This window comes from Pholcus phalangioides, unplaced genomic scaffold (genome assembly GCF_987345545.1).
Source record: "Pholcus phalangioides strain wild (caught in Gottingen) unplaced genomic scaffold, Ppha-v1.0 ptg000003l_1, whole genome shotgun sequence".
In the NCBI taxonomy this organism is placed as follows: domain Eukaryota; kingdom Metazoa; phylum Arthropoda; class Arachnida; order Araneae; family Pholcidae; genus Pholcus; species Pholcus phalangioides.
The window spans coordinates 40167525-40188649 of record NW_028301596.1 but is presented as its reverse complement, the minus strand read 5'-3'; the positions used below and the strand labels follow the sequence as shown (position 1 = coordinate 40188649).

Here is a 21125-nt window from a genome sequence, read left to right as displayed (position 1 = left end):
GTTCCAATATCAAAATCTATGCAATGTGAATCCGACCTATTCTGCGAAATGAAAGGGGGGTGATAGATGAGCCCAAGTGGATCATGAAACAACCTACCAATCCTGTCCTATCTCAAGCCGTTTTGGAGTTATGGTGGATGATCGATTATGGGGAAAAAAGTGTCAAGTCTAAAAAAAACAGAATTTGTGAAGGTTCTGAAAGACCTACACGCAAACTAACCCCACATTTGGAAATAGCAGAAAAAATGCTATAAGGTGACACCAATTTCATCGAAATTTCTGTTTTTACTGGCAAGCTGCAAGCGCTGAAAGATTGGCAAAGTTCAAAATCGAATTGTCGCCGAAATGTTTAATCACTAATTCTGCAAACATCCTTCTAGTTACATTCGGTCAAATTTGCCAAAAAACTTGTCCATTCCGACAGCTCCCAAAAGAGCCTACAATAAACCATGATTCAATAGACCTGGTTCAAGAGAATTCTAGTCTTCTTTTTCAATACATCACTGAAATCAGCGTTTGTAGAAGTATATATTCGAAGAAAATTCAGAATTGGCGATTACAGAATTTTGCGGCACTTTGATTTTGCATAAAAAATCCTATAACGTGACACTACCACTACCAACAAAATATCCGTATTTAATGATGAGTTACAAGCGCTGGGAGATCAGTGAAGTGAAAAATCTAATTTTCGCCAAAACCTACTAAAACTACTTCGACGAACAAAGGTTTCAGTGATGTGTTGTAAATAAAAGACTAAATTTCTCCTGAACTAGATGTCCAATTCGGTTTATTTTAGGCTCTTTCAAAAGCTGGTGGAATGGACAAGGCTTTGCCAAATTTGATCGATTGTATCTAGAAGGGTGTTTGAGGAATTGGCAATTAAAAATTTTGGCGACAATTCGATTTCGAACTTCTCCAATCTTTCAGTGCCTGTGGCTCGATATTAAATCCCGATAATTCAATGAAATCGGTGTCACCTTATAGGAGTTTTTCTGCGCTTTCCAAATAAGTGCTTAGTTTGCGTGTATACATACATATACATATATTTAATCTTTTTCCTCCATTTCTTTACCTCAAACAAAAAACGGTTAGTGAATAAATTTACGACTAAAGGATAGAAATTGTTCAACACTCATTTAATAGATAGATACATGAAAGAGGTTGTTCTCGCTTTTCCTGATTAAAATGTAATATTTGAGCTGCGTGTAGCATCTGAACTTTGCCCAATCATTCAAAGGTATATCTCATGCCCTTATCGAATAGAAGGCGGAAAAGTTAAACTATTAAATCATTAATAATCAATTCTATTTTGGCGTAAGATCAACAGGAAGCCACGCATCCAACCAGTTTCCACTCCGTTAAGTAAGAAAATGTCAATTGTTCAGTGCCTGTGTCAAGTGTGGAATTGATTGACATATTTCATTGACACATACTGACCGGTGGCATTCGGTCAGTTTTCAGTTCGAGACTACGCAGCTTATGACTATTCGTAATCCATTCATTTCCTTTATGGGGTTTTCCAAATGACCCGGATCATTTTTTAGTTCCTGGTATGATTCATTTTTACGATGCTTTTTCCTATTACGAATACCTTAAGTAAGTCGTGATCTGCCATGATGAAAGCAAAAAAAGTGTTAAACTCATGGATAATGAATCAAGCTTTTTCCTTAAACGTTATGTACTATTGCTGAATTAATATTAGGGTTTAGTGGTCAGTATTGATATGTTTGCCGAGGAATCTTTTTTTTCTTGTAAAATCTTCATACGTATAGGTTCGATGGATTCAATACAATCGGATTGTCCTTTTTTTTGGGGTCTGGTATGTAAGACCGCAAAAAATGGTAGGACTTGAAAGGACACGAAAAAACCAAACGGGTCAAAGTGATTAAATGAATTAGACAGTCTGTAAGTTCATTCTTTATGTGTTGGTTCTGACTTCCTAGAACCCACATCCATTATGTCTGATGAAATGTACGTTTTACATTCTGTAAATTAAACTTCCGCTTCAAATTGTTACCAAAATATATCATTAAATGTGTTTAACCACAATAAAAGTAGTGACTTAACCAAAATAAAGTGACTTATTGTTTGATGTATGTCCATTATGAACTGTTTTAGTATGTTTCATTTGCAGAATTTCCGCTCTGCTCGATTCCGTCCCATTTAGTTCCGTTTCTTTCTTGCTTTTACCGTATTGGTTGTACTGATTATAGCAGAGGTCTTCAGCCGTTTTCCACTAGCGCGAGCACTGCCTGTACCCGTCATCAAAAAGAAGAGCACCCTTACGGAAAGTTTAACATACGGATGCATGAAATCAGGATGATTTCAATCCTTGAATGCAAAATTTTTACAAGCTGTTCTAATTGGAACGTTGATCAAGTGCTTGCGACCACGAAATCTAATACGAGCAGCGAGCACTCCAGGCATTTAGGGAGCACCGTGGTGCTCGCGAGTAACGGGTTGAGGATGCATGGATTATAGGCTTGCTAACAGATTGGGAGTGTTTGCCTATTTTTATTTGTGTATTTTTGTCTTACGACCCATTCCTCTAATTTTGTACATTTTATAATTTTTGTGACTTAAGGACGTATTCCTGTTACTTTATGTAGTTTATCTTCTTGTGGTCCATTCCTGTTGTTTATATGCTTAAGGGTTTATTTTACAAATTAGTATATGGGTTTACTTTTAAGGCTATTATAGGGTTTATTTTGCTAATTAAATTAGTATGGGCAAATTTACATCTATATTGTTATTATTATTATTATCAGAATATTAATAAAAAAGAATCTTGAAAAAATATAATGGTATCGATGATTAGAAATAATAATCAAATATTAATGTAATCTCCACATTCAGTTAGCTCCTCATGAATTTCTTATTAAATATGATAAGCACATACGATATAATATAATATTGGCTTTATTATTTTGCTGGTCCTTGGGTTAAGAAAGGTTGAGAAATGCTGCCTTACATCAACCTTTTTATCGTAAATCCCCAAATCTGAACCCTATCAGCAGATTCGAACTGCTAGAGAACAAATTTATACAGATTGTGGACAAGGATTTATACAGGAATCTTCTACAGGGTGGGCAAAAAGTTCGTGTAGAAACTTTAAAAATTCATAAACACCGAAAAAATAACCGAAATAAAAAACGGTTTGCAGGGTTAGCATCGCTAGGTCACGAGAAAGAGACAGGGAAAAAAATAACTAAGAAAACAGCCGATAGGTAGCGTTGGTACGAGCGACTTCGGTGGAAATATGCAAATGAGACGGATATAAGAACTTGTGCTCCTAATCCACAAAACCAGTTCACCGTTGTAAACCGTGTATGTGGACCTGCTGCATTCTGCCGTTGCTGGATTTGTGACTCGCCTGCAATGCGTTATTCCCTGTGGTGGCGGTCATGTGGAACACATACTGCTGTAATAAACGATTTGGAGGAGTTCTGTTCGTTATTTGAGTATCTTTTCTTTGACTTCTGTACGTCAGCGCCCTCTATCGGCTGTTCTTTTCCTGTCTTAAAAAAAATTTTCGTGACCTAGCGATGCTAAACCTGCAAACCGTTTGTTATTTCGGTTATTTTTCCGGTTTTTATGAATTTTTGAAGTTTCTACTGACTTTTTGCTCTTCCTGTATATAAAATAACATGTCCTGACTGATTCATCATCACCGCGCCGAAACGCCTGAAGCTATAAATATGAAATTTGGTCAGCAGTTTTACCTCATGACGTGAAGACTCCCCAAGTAGGAGTTTTTCGAAATCCGACCCCTTGGGGGGATCAAAAGGTGGTTCACAGGTTAAATATAAAAATCACACTGACCCAAAACCGCTAAAGTGAAAAATATGAAACCTTGTGAGTATTTTCTTTGTAATATAGAAAATGTAGAGACCCACTGAAAAGGGGCTTTTCAAAATTTTACCCATAAGGAGGGTTCAAAGGTTATAATGAAGCAATCGTCGCTGAGCCGAAATCGCCGAAGCTATAAATATGAAATTTCTGAAATTCGATTCCCCCAAGGGAGTCATGGAGGAGGAGGAGGGGGAGGGGGGGGGTTCAAAGGAACATAGATAAATCACGCCGAGCCGAAACCACTGAAGCTGCAAATATGAAATTCGGTCAGTATTACATTTCATAATGTAGACACCAACTAAGACGAGATTTATGAAAATTCAACCTCAAGGGAATAATGAGAGATTCAAATACCTCTGTAATAATAAAAGGGCGAATCATCGCCGAGTAGTTCTCAGATTACCAAATCCTCGCGAGCGAAGCCGTGGGTAACACACAGCTAGTTATTTATATTCCCAAAGACAGAAAAAAACTATCGAGATAATGATTTTGAATAATAGTAGTATCTCGAAACCACGGTATGAACATTTTATTCTTGGATTTTTTTGTCTCGTGAAATAATTATGAAATTCTTTCAAATTGACAAAATTCTTATTTGCATCGTCCGAAGATTGATCATAAATATTCTTCAAATCACGTACACATCGCCATCAACATACGTATTTATATTCTAACCTGGACCGAATACAACGCTTTATCAGTCACACATAAAATATGATATAATGACGCTAATGACTTTACATGCCTTTCGTTACGGTAATGATCCTTTTATTGTCATTATTTCATTTATTCTCATCCAATATCTGTGTATAGTACTGTATATTCTTTTCCCTTCTCCAAAGATATTACTTAATTTTATTTTTCCCTCTTTCATCTTACATAATAGCTTCCGAATCCGCGACAAGGAAATCACTCGTCTTTTTCTCGTTGAGAGTTTCTCTCGGAAATGATTGTTATACAAATTACCTATTGTTATATCTTTTGCTGATGAGGGAAAATATGCTGCTTTTCTTCCCCCGTCTTTTCGCAGTTGAATGACGGGATGATTAATCAAGCAAATTGGCATCTTAATCAATACATTAATAATACCTGCATTACATACATTATACATTAATAATATTTTCAGATATTTATTAGGAAATAAAAATTGTAAGAAATTTGGAGAAAAAAAAAAGGCAAATTATAGGAAATGAAATAGATGCTTTCAAAAAACCATATGCAGGGTGTTTATAATTTTAAAGTTCCCGTGCACTCTGGCTAGTTTTTTCTAAAAAACTACTTATCCGAATACAGCCAAATTTTTAGGATAGCTTATAAGACCATGGGGATGGGGCCGCGGTAGCCCAGGTCGATAAGATACTCTCCTCAAGTAACAGATGATGTTTAAAGGTGTCGCGAGTGCGATACCCGGTTCGTTCTTGTCAGAAAACTTCCCTGACACAGGGGTACAATAAAAATGGCGACATGACCGCAGAAAAAATGGCTACCACAGGGAGTCCCCCATCGAGGGGTTAGCGCACCAACCTCTCGATGAGTATGAAAAAACAAGCCTGCCGTTCGGAATCGGCAGTAAATTGTAGGCTCCGGTCTAATTAGCCCTCGTGTGCGGAAAATGACCGTAATGCGACAAAAATGATCAAAATGATCAAATAAGAACACGTGAGAGATTATAATGACATAAATAAATAAAAATTCAATTTTCGACCACTAGGTGAAAATTGGCGCATTTTTATTGCAGTTTACATTTTCTTTTAGACCAATTAGCGTATATACCAAGTGTCAATGGACTCCGTCCTCCGGAACGGATGCTACATAGGTCGGAATTGTTTCAGTATACTGACGGGTGCTACACTGTCTGAGCAGTGTCAGTATGCTGAAACTACTCACACCTATGTTGCGCTCGTTGTGATAGACGTATTTCATTGAAACTTGGTATTATATACACTATATGCCACGATGGGAAAATGTAAAATGCGCTATAAAAAAGCGCCACTTTTTCACCTGGTTGTCGAAAATTAAGTTTTTATTTATTTATTATATATATCTCCCCCCCCCCCCATGGTCTCATTAAGCTATCCTAAAAATTTGACTGTATTCGGATAAGGAGTTTTAGAGAGAAACTACTGAGAGTACGGAAATTTAAATTATAATCACCCTGTACATAGATTACTTTCTTTTACGCCCAACCTGCTTCGAAATTCGATTCTGAAAATGTCCGAAAAATAGCTTAAAATTGAGAAGGAAAAATTTTAGAAGTGTTTTTACCTATTTTCTTCACTCAAAAACGCACGAACAAAGTCTCTCAGATATTCTTATTGGGCGAACCTAATATAACATAGCTTAATGAGTCACGTTATGGTAACAATGTTTATTCTCTTAAATAACATATCTAAAATAAATAAATTTTGATAAATACTTCAATTTTTGAATTTCATACGAGTACATCCTAAAGAAAGCTTTCAACTTGAGAAACAATGGAGATTAAAAAAGAAGACAAACACTTGAAAGTAACGGAAGAGATCCCACCTATAGTTCGTGATATATAAATATTGACTTTGCCATTGGTGTAAAAGAGCTAATTTATTCCGACACCCACTGATTCGAATACATTACATACAACGTTGTTATAAATTTCCAGGCACGGCCTTGAGGTATTTATTTAGTCTAAAATTCAACCTAAAGTAGGTAAAGCATACACAAATATATACATTGACGGGAGAAAATAGGGTTGTTAAACTGGTCGTATATTACCAACAGCTTGGCATGAGTATATAGAGGAGAAAGCTCCTATTTTCTTAGAGATTAAGAACTCTGGCGTTATTATTTGTCTTTTCTTTATAAGGATAATAATTATTTTGAGTACTATGTCTGAAAAAATCGAGGTTTATGTTCATGTTCATGGGCAGATACGTTTTTCGTAAATTTCTGAAATTAAATTTGATGGATTTTTTTTTATTTACTACCGTAATTTACCGTAATAAAGCCCTAGCTTATGTATCATTAAAAGTTGAATTTAGGCATTCGAATAAGCCCCACGGTCTATCAGGTAATTTATTTTTTTTTGAAGTTCTGTTTTAGGGGATTTTAATTTATTCTTATGAGCGTTTTATATATATTTTATAAATGCAGTTAGAAAATTAAATTTTTATTTTTGAATAATTTCTAATATCACGTACTGAGGCTGAAGATTGTCCGTTATAATGAAAGTCCGGTTTATAATGAATAATTCTTATAGGGTTGTAATGCTATAGGAGGGTGTGCATTAACGAAGGTGCAGTGGTTAGCTATAAAAAGTGTTTATTATACATAAAATAAAAACGGTCTTCAACACAAGTAGAATTGAAAAAGATGTGGGCGTATATATAAACGGTATCAATCCTAATTTTTCTGGCTGGCGAGCGGTATGAGTCATGCTTCGCATCAAGATTTACGCTAAACAAAACAATGATCGATGCTCAATCGCTTACTTGGAAATGCTTTTTTAAACGAGTTAATACTTTTTGAAATACTTAAAACGAGTTTTAAACTTGTCAGATAAAAATTTTACAATTTTTTTAGCTGTCCGTTATAAACGAAGTCCGTTTTACTGGGGGGGGGGCCTACTACTACTACTACTAAACAACACATGCACCTCGTCCATGTGAGGCCTACTGTATTTCTGGCAAAAAAGGGACTGAGTAAACCAATTTCACAACTAACAAAACCACAAAATTAGGTCGTTAAATTTTGCATATCTGGCGGATGTCTGTTTGACCTGATAACCTTAATTTATGGGTCATATTTCGGTTAACAAATTACCCATCCCGTATTGCGGTAAACCTTCATCAAGGAAGGAAAAATTATACGAGTGTTTTGGTGTATATATCATGATTCAAATAGTGATTGTCATCGATTGCGATGCGGGGAGGACCAAAAGTCAAACAAATTGTTTTACGAGTACGTGGTTTGCCACAAAATTTACGTAAAAAATTTTGGGTTATCTTAGCATAAAAAATGTATGAGTAAAATTCAGTCTTTCATCTGCAAACAACGGTTTTCCACGAGAAGCATTGTTTATGTAAATGATTTTTTTTTCTTATAAAAAAAACATCCAACTATCCATCCACAAGATATTTTTCTTTCAGTTTATATTCGCGGGCTTTAACTGTTTGACAGCGCAAATAGTCGAAACCGGTCTTTTTGCATAGCGGGAAAAGCACTTTAGAACGAACAAAATCTTCTTTCCGAGTTCGTCACGGCATTTAATGTCCAGAAATTCTCTTTCCTTGATTTTTTGTAGGTAGAAAAAAATCATTTCTGTCTTTGTGTCTCATTAATCCCTTCGCGTACAAGATGTTGGTGATAAATTTGAATGATATGTATTATAGACGCATAGGCAATAAATATGGTAGCCTTGTTCGCACGATAAAAAGGGAAAGGAAGGGGAAAAAAGCAATAAGGGTGGGTGGGGGGTAAGAATACAGACAGTAGATAATTATATAAGAGAGATAACAGCTGTACAGTATCTGGCTTTTCCGCTAAATATACGTGTTCTATTTCTCACTTCCATGTACAGTACATAATAGAAGGATTAGTTCTGAGAAAGATACATCATATGTGGAGGAGATGCCGTGGAGAACGAGGAAGGGGGAAATCTGAGGAGAACAGAGAATAGGGGAAGACACACACACATAATTTATTTTCACACTGTTACAAAAAGGCTTCACGATGAGGAAAAAGTTGAAGAAACAATCAGCTGGATTAAATTTATTCCATTGGCATATGGACGCAATATTACGTCCCTGATCTTAAAGGAGTTTGTGATTGACGTAATAAACTATTGTTCAAAAAAAAAAATAGTACCTAATTTATAAATACAGTTTTACGTGTGATAAAATTGTCTTCGGTGTACAGGTATGAAGAAATAGAGCTGAATGACCAACATTGGTGGTCGTAAAAAGTTATCAAACTTTAATCTTTTCAAAAAACACCTAGAATTCTATTGATTGTCACTTGATAACAAAAAAAACTAATTATCTCTAATGAATATATATTTTATTTTTCACAACAGTATGTTTTCAAGCGATGTGTGGTATGGCTTATATCTACGAAAAAGCGAGACTTCTCAGGTTTTGGTTCGGTGTGAAACCAGTTATAATGCTATACAAACCAGAAACTGTAGAGGTAAGTGGCTGTATTAATAACATTATCATATACACTTTTCTAAACTCTTTGAGCTGAATTAAATGAATTTAAATGACAAATTTCAACTTTTCTTTTCTTATTTTTGACAATACAGGGTGAATCCGACCTGTTCTGCGAAATGAAAGAGGGGGGGGGGGGTGCGATAGACGGTTTCAAGTGGATCATGAAACAACCTACCAACCCTGTTTTATCTCAAATCGTTTTCGAGTTATGGTGGATAATCGATTATGGGAAAAAAAGTATATCGAATCTGAAAAAAAAAAAAATTTGTGAAGTTTCTGAAAGAACTACATGCAAACTAAGCACACATTGGGAAATAGCAGAAAAAAATACTATAAGGTGGTACCAATTTCATCGAAATATCTGTTTTTACTGGCGAGCTGAAGGCGCCGAAGTTCAAAATCGAATTGTCGCCAAAATTTTTAATCGCCAATTCTGCAAACACCCTTCTAGCTACAATCTGTCAAATTTCCCGAAAAAAACTTGTCCCTTCCACCAGCTTCCGAAAGAGCTTACAATATATCATATTGGTTTTCTGATTCAGGAGAAATGTAGTCTCGAAAACAGTTTGAAATAGGACAAGTTGGTGGGGAGTGTTTCATGATCAACTTGGGCTCGTCTACCACCCCGTTTTATTTGCAAAATAGGTCGGATTCACCCTGTATATTAGACTAAATTTGTACTTCAATTAAATTTAATCTTTGTTGATGTTTATGAAATTTTATGATTTTAAATCATAAATGATTTAAATTACTCCTAAACATTAGTAAATGTTCCATTTCTTTCCTTAGGTCGTTCTGAGCAGCAATGTTTTACTCGACAAGACTTTTGTTTACGATTTTCTTGCGCCATGGTTCAAACAAGGATTAATCACAAGGTATGATACAATCTCTTCTTCATCATTACGTAATGAGAATTATGTAATTTCGTAATTATGTAATCAAATTGTATTAATGTATAGAATTTGATATTTTCTATTGTCTACCTTGTTTAAACAAATCCAATCACACTTCATCAAGTGTTATTACGTCGTCAAACTTAGGTACTACATTAACCACAGAGTATCATTTCGATAGCAAGAGTCAAAAAACAGCTACAATTTAAAAGCATTTACGTATAAGAAATATACACAACTACCTTTCCCACAAGAAGAAGAATAAAACCAGAAAAATCAACATTGTCACGTTCATGCAGCAGATGCGCGTGATACATACGTGCACATACATGACTTGGGCTGCGGTTCTCAACCGGTGCTCCGCGGAGCCCTCAGGCACCGCGTGCACTTCCCAATGACTCCGTGACCCCGCTCGAGGAAAAGAAAATAAATCCAAGATAGATAGATAAAAGAGGCCTACCACAGAAATTATACACTAAAAAAATCTTCTCGAGTCAAACAAAGTTTGAGAGCCGCTTACTTAGGATACTTTAGGCCCCCACTATAGGGACCCCGTTTTTTTCCCCCCTTTGTAATTCGGAACTTTCTCCGGCACGACCACACCCTCCAGGACAATGAACTTATATCACGTACGCAGCAGACGCGTGGTCGTACTCGGTCTGTTATGTTCTAAGTTAATTTCTGATACTTTCATTAGCAATGTTTTTTTGTTCAATTTTTCCAGCACCGGATCCAAATGGAAGAAGAGGAGGAAGCTCCTGACTCCGGCATTCCATTTCCGCATCCTGGATGATTTTCTCCCCGTTATTGATAACCATGCACGTTATCTGGCCGAAATACTCGGACGAGAGGTCGGAAAGGATCGCTTCGACCTCGTTCCTTACATCACACTCTGCTCCTTGGATATACTGTGCGGTATGGCATTCACCAAAAAGGGCTCTTTCTGATGTTATCATGTGCAAAAATATATAATTGCTTTCATTGTAACTACGTTTTCATATTTTCTGTTGTCAACAAAATTCTTTAGCTCGCTGTTATAAACCACATTGGTACCTCGTACATAATATCTTTATTATCTGCCAGGCATTTGTCTCCTAATAGGCCGGAATAGTGCAGTGGTAAGATGATTGGTTTTCTGTGGTTCCCGAACTTCAAGGTCCGAATGCGAGTCGATATCCCCTTTAAAAAGTTTCGCCACAAAGAGCAACAGATGTAATTCAATCATAACACATCACTCACTTTACTTCTGAAATATAGATGGCGACACTGAAAAATCAAACACAACACTACATACGCACTCAGACTGTTAAATTACATGCACATTTACACTTCCGGCACAACTCACTAGGTAGTAAATCGCCCATAGAGATGGCGATAGACCTGAGTTGTGCTCGGTATGAAAGAAAATGGTAAGATGATCGTCTTCCACTATGAAGGCTACCATCAAGTTCCGCGAATTCGAATCCGGGCATGAACATCAGTAACAAGTTCTTTACCTACCGAGCCTAAGGCAGCCACCGATATAGATGGTACTTTCATTTCCCACACAATTCTACTGATTGATAATTGCAGTATAGCAACGCCATCTATTGTAGAAGACCTCCGCGCTAAGCTCGTGACGTCACTGAAGAAGTTATTTCACCTCTAGCCATTGGATATAGCAGGCCGACGCATGCGATATCTTTACCTTCTTTTGCATAATATCCAATGACTATTGGTGAAATAACTTGTTCAGTAACGTCACGAAGTTCGCGCGGTGGTCTGCTATACATGGTAGTGTATATGGCCGGAGTTGGTGTGCGTTAAAGTAAGCATTTGCCTTTACAGGATGATTTTTAGACGTCTGAACAGGTGAAAATTTCTTAGGACTAGATCGGAGGCTTATAAAATAATCCTCAAGTACTTTTTTTTATAATTATTGTAAACAAATACACACACATACACATTGCACAAATACAGTCAAATCCCGTTTTAACGAATACCGATATAGCGAAAATCTCGTTTTAACGAACACTTTTCTAATCCCCCCAGATAAGCTAACATATGCACAATGGATAAAGTTGGAATTCCTTTATAACGAAATTTCGTAATAGCGCAGCGATTTCTCCGGTCTCTTGGAGTTCTTTATAACGGGATTCGACTGTACTAGACAATAACAAACGAAAAGGAATACAAAAGAAAAAAGATATATATATATATATATATATAACGAATATGTAACTATGTGTATTTTCAACCTCATTTTCCAATTAGAATTGAGGGAGGTGTATGAGCACTATAGAAATAGTACGAGAAGTAGTATGACAGACAAATCACACTAAGTATTTATTTCGTGCGATACCAAAGAATCCTACATACTACCATAAGTCCTTCTAATCTGTCTAGGAGACTTTGGCGTTACCCTGACGATTTCTCTGAATTGAGGCTGAAGCTTGAATGGAGTATGACAGTATGATGAGAATAACATTTTTCATGTTACCCAGGGCTGTCTCAACAACATTATGGACCCTCGGGAAAATTTATATTCCGGGGGCCCCTTGTACCTGCTGGAAATGCAAACCTACCCCAATTCGCATTCTTTTCAAACTCATAGCTCTAGGTCTCATTATATTGGAGTTTCCCCTGATTTACCCCCCCCCCCACCCAGCAATGCCCTAGGCGGGCCCATGTGTTTTGATGGCCCTGGGGTTACCTATTTCTTTTTTTTTTCTTTCAGAAATAAACAAAATGAGTGAAATAACACTCAATGTCTGATTCTTTAATAATTACCCTCCGTCAGAAAGCACCCAAAAAAGAGTAACACTGTTTAAACGTGCATATCTCTGTTTTGGTTGAAAAAAAAATAGCGGCGCCATCTGTTGTAAACATGTCTCCTCATTTCTGAATCTAATAACACTGGTGCAATTTTATGTTCTGGTGTTACTATTCTGGATTATCCCCCCTTTTGGTTGGTGGGGGAGAAGTTCCTTGGCGCTTGAATAAACAGTAATTATATGACTGATGCCAGTCCTATCTGTAGTGCCGACTGAACTTGCTTGCACCAAATTTTGGGTTGGACTCATCTTGTATTGTGTGTGATTAAATATCACTGATTAGTATCTCTCGATTGTATAACATTTTATAACGTTTGGGGTTTTTGTATAGCATAATATCAGCTATTCCCCTCTCCCTTTATGACTTCTCCCCCCCCCCCTTTATTCTTCTGACTGCGACTTGCCTTTCCCTTTCACATACCACCCCTGGTGATCATACCACCCCGCCAGATAGCCTGCAGGGGCTGGGTGGCTGCGGAAACGTTCAGTTCTGATTTGGGTTGGTTGGAGCGGGGTATTAATAGCTTCTTGATCTTCCAGATACACACGTCATCCTGGAAAACGCTTCGATATCTCTGCGATATGGGAAGCAGAATGCGCCTAATCCATCAATGTTATTGTCCTTGTGAATAGATCCTAGGCTATAAAATGTGTGACGAGAGTGACTATACTATAGAAAACTCGCCAACAATTTTTATAAAAAAAAATCTTATTTATTCTCGTTAATAATTTCAGAGACGGCCATGGGAAAATACGTCGCTGCCCAGAAGAGTGATTGTGACTATATAAAAGCTTTAAACAAGTAAGTTGGAAACTATTATAACGTGGAAAGGGTTCTCTCTTTCTCTCTACTAAAGTCAGACCGTGGTATAACGTTACCCTTGGTTGGGAACCAAAAAAAAAAGTTATTTCATTAGCGGGGTGACTTAATAAGCCAAATTAGTAACTATGCTGGATGAACTTTTTAAGAAATGACGTTCTATTTTGAGCTAGATTATGAATATTTATCTTACATTTATGTGCTACATCATACGTCTCACATGTTTCAGCGCATCTCACCAATTCGCAACTCGACTTCTAAAGCCCTGGCTGTGGCCAGAGTTCATTTTTGCCATGAGTGAATCCGGAAAGATATTCAAGGAAAGCACGGACGTTATGGATGACTTCACGAGAGGCGTAAGTGTCGGAATATTTGCTATACGTGAATGGAATATTTCATTGCAAATGATGTGACTATTCATTTTTTTAAACGTTGTTCAAGGTAAAGCGCTCCGCCCACTAGAACAAGTAGTTATGATTGTTGTAGTATATTATGTAATAATAATAATAAGGTTCTTTTATTACTTGTGATAGGTCATACGTGAGAGGAAAGCGTGCATCATGAAACAGATGAAAGGAGGGACGAACATGGAGGATGCATTTGGGAACGACGATTACGGCTTGAAAAGACGGAAAGCGTTCCTTGATCTCTTGTTGTACGAACACATGACGAATCCGTCTTTCACAGAAGAAGACATCACGGAGGAAGTCAATACATTCATGTTCGCTGTAAGAAAATAGTGCAGGATCTGCTATATGTACAGTCATTGCCCGACTTACGAAAAAAAAAGATCCGAATATCATTCGAAGGTCGAAATCAGGCCGAAAGGTTCGAAGGTTCGAAATTCAGAAATGAAAATGAGAGACGGTGGTGGGGGTCAAGTGGTCATAATGACGGACTCGCATCGAGAGGACCGAATGCGAGCCGATCTCCCCGTTAAAAAGTCTCGCTGCAGAGAGAAATAGGCATACACAACGATACATATTATTCAATCATTACACTTCACTCATAGTTTGGAAAAATCGCAGCACTATATATAGCAAGCATTACATAGAAACAATCTTCATGTTAGGTTTACAACACATACACGAACATTTCCCAGCATGGCGCAGGTCGTCGACCACCTGCTAAAATCTCTTCATTGGGACAGAGCAGCGGGTCATGATCTGATTAGGAAGAACGATCTTTGTAATTCGTGTCGCCCTACCAGTGCTCTACTAGCGGGATTGCAGCATCTGCTTTTTTTGTTTTCTATTTCGTATGGCCTTAGGGCATGGTCGGGGGTGTATCCTATGGATTACTAAATATCACCAAGGTTGATCTATAACAACCCAAGAGTACCATATATAGTCAACGCTCGTTATAACGACCGTTACGACAGGTCCCAATTTTTTCTATTTCCGCCACGATATTTATATCCAATATAACGGCATTCAAATAGCATTCAATCCATTACAATGACCAAACTCAGCTCACCACTTCATTTTTTTTTCTTTTATTTTCGCAAAGAAATGAAGTAAATCTGTCGTTTAGTGTGTTTGACCTTGACCTTTTATGCTTGGAGAAGGAAAAAATAGATGAATCGTTGTCATTTCAACGGAAAACCCTGTGGTTAAGTAGCACCCTCATGGAAACATTGTGAACAATGGCAAAGTGCATTGCTCTCGTGTGAGTCGACCGGATGATGTTTATGTTCCCCCCCCCCCCCTCCACTTACCATTCTGTTTTCTTTTCTCGTGGATGTGGCTCATTCCTACTTCGCACGTGACTGATTTATCGCAATTTTGCTTAATGTAATTCCACAATGGGTGAATATACGCCAGTAAATCAATATTCGGCCAGTTAATCAATGTTTTCATTTTGAAAATTATTCATTCGACATGACTGTCTTGAAAGCGCCGTATAGTTAGATCTCAAATTGAAAGCTTTAGCGGAAGCTAACAAGAAATGTCACCCGAAACATTGATTATTCCAAAGAGTTCCCCCATAATTAAAGATCGTGATTTAGTTACGAAAGCAGAATATTTTGGGTTTCCTCCTTCAAATGATCGATCACGGGAAGGGCGATTGCAACAGTCGGAGAAAGCCGGGAAGCAAAATTTTATGATTTTTTAAAAACATTCGATATGGCGACATCCCAATATAATGTCCCTTTTCTGTGGAACGAAGGGGGTCGTTATAACGAGCGTTGGCTGTATTTGGGTTCGTAAGTCGGGGAGTAGCTGTAATTACATACCAAAACGCATTTCGCATTGAGTGTTGTAATTTAATTTTTGTGTACAGTAAATATATTTTGACTCATTATAGGGTCACGATACGACAGCGGTTGGAATGAGCTGGGCATTGTATCTGGTTGGAAGACATCCCGAAGTACAGAAGAAGGTCCAAGAAGAGCTCGAGGAAGTCTTCGGGGATGATTATGATAGACCTGTAGCTCTTGAAGATCTTAAGAACCTCAAATACTTAGAGTGTGTTTTGAAGGTGAGTGGTTTACGTACAACATAATGTGCTTGAGTCTCGTTAGTGATAATCTCGAACATTTAAATTTCACTTGAAAACTATTAATTTTATCAAATTTTGTTTTGTCGATGTTTTGAATGATCTTCAGATAAAAATCATCAAATAGATATTTTTGGTTGAATTTTCTTATTTGCAATTTTGACGATTATCGCAACCAAAGTAAGTTTTCATTATTGTTTTCAAACATTCTTTCTTCCTAACAATGATTTCATGGCTCAATGCTGTCCTCAACCTTTCAAAGGGCTCATTTAATACTATCATTTAACCCCATTTGAGTACGAGCTGTTGGCGATAAATTTGAATGATCTGCATTAGACGTTTAGGCGATAAATATGGCAGCCTTGTTCTCACGTTAAAAAAAGGAAGAAAGGGAAAGAAAGAAAGAAAAAATAAAGCAATAAGGGCGGGGAAAAGAACAGTACAGACAGTAGATAAGAGAGTTACATAGAGATAAAAGGTATACCGTACCTTGCTTTTTCGAACTTACCTTTGTGTTCTCTTTCTCCCTTACATGTACAGTATATAATGGATGAATGTAGTTCTGAGAAAGATACATTACATGAGGGGAGGATGCCATGGAGAACGAAGGGGGAAAAAGCTGAGGAGAATAGGGAAAATACACACACACACCTCCTTTGTTTCATAGGGTTCCTATAAAGCTTCGCGATGAGGAAAAAAGAGGCTGAAGAAACTTTCAGCTGTATGAATTTATTCCACTGGCATATTTGGATGCAATTCTACGTCCCCGATCGGCAAAGGGGTTAATAACAATGATTCCCCGTCGTTTATATTTAAACACTATCGAGCTTAACAAATACTCATTTCGCCATCAAAGTGATAACTTTGTTGTCGAATTTCATAAAAGATGAAAATTTTCTTATTTTAACTCTTTCACAATCTCACTATTATTAAGAAATCCGATTTCTTCTTGAAATGTATGCAGCATGGCGGATATTGTATCTACTAATATGACTTGATAACTCTGTCAGAAAGCACTTGTGCATGCGCGGTATACGGTACGGCGTCGAAACATCGGCATCAAACTATCCCATATTTACCGCCACAAGTTTTGCCCCTCTATTGAATTCTTTAATTATGTTTTAATTTTTCTTTTATTTGGTGATACTATGAAAAGTGATATCTAGACGATGACATTTTCACAGGTGATGTTTGATGTTTTTATTAGCGATATTTTGATTTGGAACATTTTTGTGCATATTTATATCCGTAAATAAAGTTGAAAATCTGCCTTCAGAAGTGTGGATTGAGCATGAAGTCTCAATTTACGTATGATAGATCTTCAGGCGGGACAAAACATTGTGGTATGGCGGGATAATCGTTGAACCTCCGTCAGTGTATCCGGTTGCCGTAAATGAGACTAACAATTTCTACCCCCTCCGTCATCGCTCTGCCAATTGAATGCAGTAGTGCATCGAAGCCATGGTTGGTAATAAGAGAATAGATATGATGACAATTTAAGACAGTGGTTTTTAAATTGGAAATGTGACTGGAAGTAAAGGTATCGGTACCCCGTGAGTTACCAGCCTCCTCCACAGGAACCTAATGGATAGCATTAATTCTGACATTAACAGAATCATATATATATACGAGTACACATCAAAGTTTTGGAACATTGGGGGAGGGGGGGGGCCTGGGCATCTCAATAAAATTTTAGGTTTTTTAAGTATAAAAGTATCTGTGCTATTATAATTTCAGTTTCACGACGATGATCTCATAGTAAGAGTTGAGAAGAGAATCATAGCAGTTTCAAGAAAAACATTTGGCATAATCCAGGATCATTTCAATCTTGGTATCTGTGGATTATCGGCCTTTCTTCATCCAACAAGCAATATAGTTTATGAATGCCATTTTGTTCCAACAGGACAACTATTTCTAAATCGTCTGATTTCCGACTTATCATCCCACTCCGCTTTTCTAATTTAACTACTCCGGTACTTCCTCTGGAATTACTGGAGTAGCCTATTCACATTGTTTAAAGGTGATCGAAGGCCACCGCCGACTATGAAATATGCGATGTTCCACTCGGTATCTTGAGACAGTAGATAGAAGCGTTCTCGTATCGTGTCAAGCAGAAGATTTGTACTATACTCGCGACAGTATTCACAGGAGACGATATTTTCCATATGCACTGATGTTTGAATATTGCTCAAATTTCACATTATGTTAAATACCCGAATTTTTGTGCTTTTATTTCGTAACTATTCAATGTCACTACAAGAACTCACTGTCTTTTTGTTTTGATTCGAAGTTGGTAGATACGATATTCGCCACCCTGTATAGTTATATATTTCTTTTCTACAATCACGTCTGACCATTGTTGCTGAATGAATCTCTTTCAGGAAAGCCAAAGACTATTTCCCTCATTGCCTTACATAGGCAGGGAATCCAACTGTGACTTCGTTTTAAGTAAGTTACAGTTTCTCCCATGATTTATAGCCTTTTATATCATTATTTTTCATCAGATCATATTTTGTGGAAAACATTTACGTTCTCACAAAAATTAGGTTTTTGTTCAGTGAAGATTCTAAGGAACGATTAAAAAAAAAAGTTTCTCGGTTTAGCATATATGCAAATAGTTGTGGTAAACATTTTGATATAAGTGAGTGTAGTATATATACATGTAAACACATACACACACTCATATATATTATCACATTCTGGCGTAGATCTAGAAGAGGGGGGGGTTCTGCAGTGACGGAATGAAACAAACTGATAATTCTGGAAAAGATCACTTTTCTGGGCATTATTTTACCTACACCAGAGTCAGGAACCCTTTATCTTCTGTGAAATTGATTTATATGACGTAGAAGTAATATGTGTGTTTAATCTGATACTCTTTCTTATAACACCTATCTTTTCACATTCTGCCAAGTGGATGGACTTGCAGTGAAACTTTTATCTTTCAGGGCGATAACACAAGACCATAGACCATTGCTTCTCAATGGTTTTCTTGTCCTAGCGATCATTTTCTTGCGGCCCTCTTACCCATATCATCATTCAGCCATGGTTCCTTTGTCAATCGTTTACCAGTGGCCTTAAACAAACATCGCTTGTCAGTGACCTCAGTCAGCCAACGTTTACTATTAGCCTGACTCAACCATCTTTTTTTAGCGGCCTTAAACGCCCATCATTTGCCAGTGATCGTGCCAATTATCACCTTACATAATTATTCTTAACTAATATTTACAATTTCTGTTGAATTGATACATGTCGAAACGTGTGGTGCGAGTTTATGGAAGGCCCTAGTGTATTTATATTGGTCACAGTTATGCATGTTTCGTGGTCTACTGGTGCTGCCATCTGGCTTCTTTATTTTGAATTGATAAGCCTACTGATAACATGAAGATGACTGCAATAACTTACCAGTGGATTCCTTGCCTTACGTAGTATTTACCTTCAGTTAATTTCTAGCCTTGATGTGAGGTGCTCGGCCATCTCCGACCACGATCAGTCAAATCTGATCACTTTATTTGCAGTTTGCGTGATCTCCCGTTACGCTCTTCTTCCATCATCCATAAATCCTTGACATAAATTGGATAAATCATCCAAATTTTTGACACGGTCAAACGAAGGAAGCCCTCTTCTCTATAACTAACCGCGAACAAAGGTTTTTATTAGTGGTTCATTACAACCCCACCACTGATTATACAGAATGATTTCAGTATTTTATCGATGAACCGTTAACCTCAGAAGCGCACTTTCAATTGGAAAATGTATCCAAATAACGTGCACACGTCAGACATGTCATTCATATTGCAAAGGGGTTGTGTAATTAATGGAATAGAAAAATGAACTTTTCAAGCGGACACCTTGTCCTCAAAAACCCTAGAAAGTCTTCGCCCTGTCTCCCCTGAGGCTGGGAAAAAAGCCCGTTTCTAAGTGTAATCAATATTTGCAGAGATAGTTGAATTCAAAAATCGGAGGAAATTTGGGGAAGAACAGCACAAACTAACTGACAACGCTTCTTTCTGTGATTTACGTTTTTCTTCCAAATTTCCTCTGATTTTTTGAATTCGAATATCTCTGCGAGTTGCACTTAAAAATTTGGTTTTTTTTTTTTTTGACCTCAGGAGAGACAGGGAAACAATTTCCTAATTGAATTTTTGGGCAAAGGGTGTCCATATAAAAAAATCATTTTTTTTTTTAAATTTAATAACTATATAACTCCTTGCATCATGTGTGACATGTCTGAGTTCTACCAACACCTTCTGTAGCAAAAAGCCTCCACTCAAAGCTCGTGACGTCACTGAAGTCGTCCATTTCCCCTATAGTCATTGAATATACTGCAAAAAAAAAAGTAAAGATTTCGCATACTTCGGACAGCTATATCCAATCCAATGGCTGCATGTGAAATGGACTTCAGTGACGTCAAAGCTTCGCGCGGAGGCTTTCTGCCATAGAAGGTGTTGGTTCTACACGTTATTTGGATACTTTTTCCAATTGGAAGTATTATTCCTCTAGGATCAACGGTTCATCAGTAAAATGTTCCTGTATATTTACTATAGCAGCGCCTTCGCCGTGGCTTTAACCCTAATCCCGTGACACTTCAGAGTAATATTCACATATTGCACACACTTCCTCTTAAGTAAGAGCCGTTACAATACCCAATAAATAAATCAAGACATAACGAATCATTTTTCTACCTCATATCCATCCGAATACTTTTGTTCATTAAAACGTAAGGTCATAACGTAATGACTAATTTGATTGGCCCTGAATTCATTTATCTCTTCATACAATAATATTTTGCATTATTTTAATTCAAACTTTACTTAAGATGGTTACACGATACCAAGAGGAACAACTTGCATGGTTTTCACGTTCATGCTGCATCGCAATCCTGAAGTGTTCCCGGATCCAGAAAAGTTCGATCCAGAGCGGTTTCTTCCAGAAAATGCTGTTGGGAGGCACCCTTATGCCTACATCCCATTTTCAGCAGGGCCCAGGAATTGCATTGGTGAGTGTTATTATGTAATACCCTAAAGCAAGTGACTCTCTCTCTCTCTCTCTCTTTCTCAAA

General features: G+C 37.3%; 1 protein-coding gene across 1 annotated transcript in view; it reads left to right on the top strand.

Annotated features, from left to right (window-relative positions):
• LOC149088595 (cytochrome P450 4c3-like) overlaps positions 1 to 21125 on the top strand; it is a 61252-nt gene that overhangs the window by 37076 nt on the left and 3051 nt on the right. Inside the window, exons 2-10 of the mRNA XM_089248071.1 lie at positions 8903 to 9015; positions 9828 to 9913; positions 10656 to 10846; positions 13480 to 13546; positions 13794 to 13920; positions 14098 to 14292; positions 15872 to 16045; positions 18445 to 18511; positions 20883 to 21062. Of these exons, the coding sequence (XP_089104197.1) occupies positions 8903 to 9015; positions 9828 to 9913; positions 10656 to 10846; positions 13480 to 13546; positions 13794 to 13920; positions 14098 to 14292; positions 15872 to 16045; positions 18445 to 18511; positions 20883 to 21062 (1200 nt within the window). The remainder of the gene's footprint in view (positions 1 to 8902; positions 9016 to 9827; positions 9914 to 10655; positions 10847 to 13479; positions 13547 to 13793; positions 13921 to 14097; positions 14293 to 15871; positions 16046 to 18444; positions 18512 to 20882; positions 21063 to 21125) is intronic.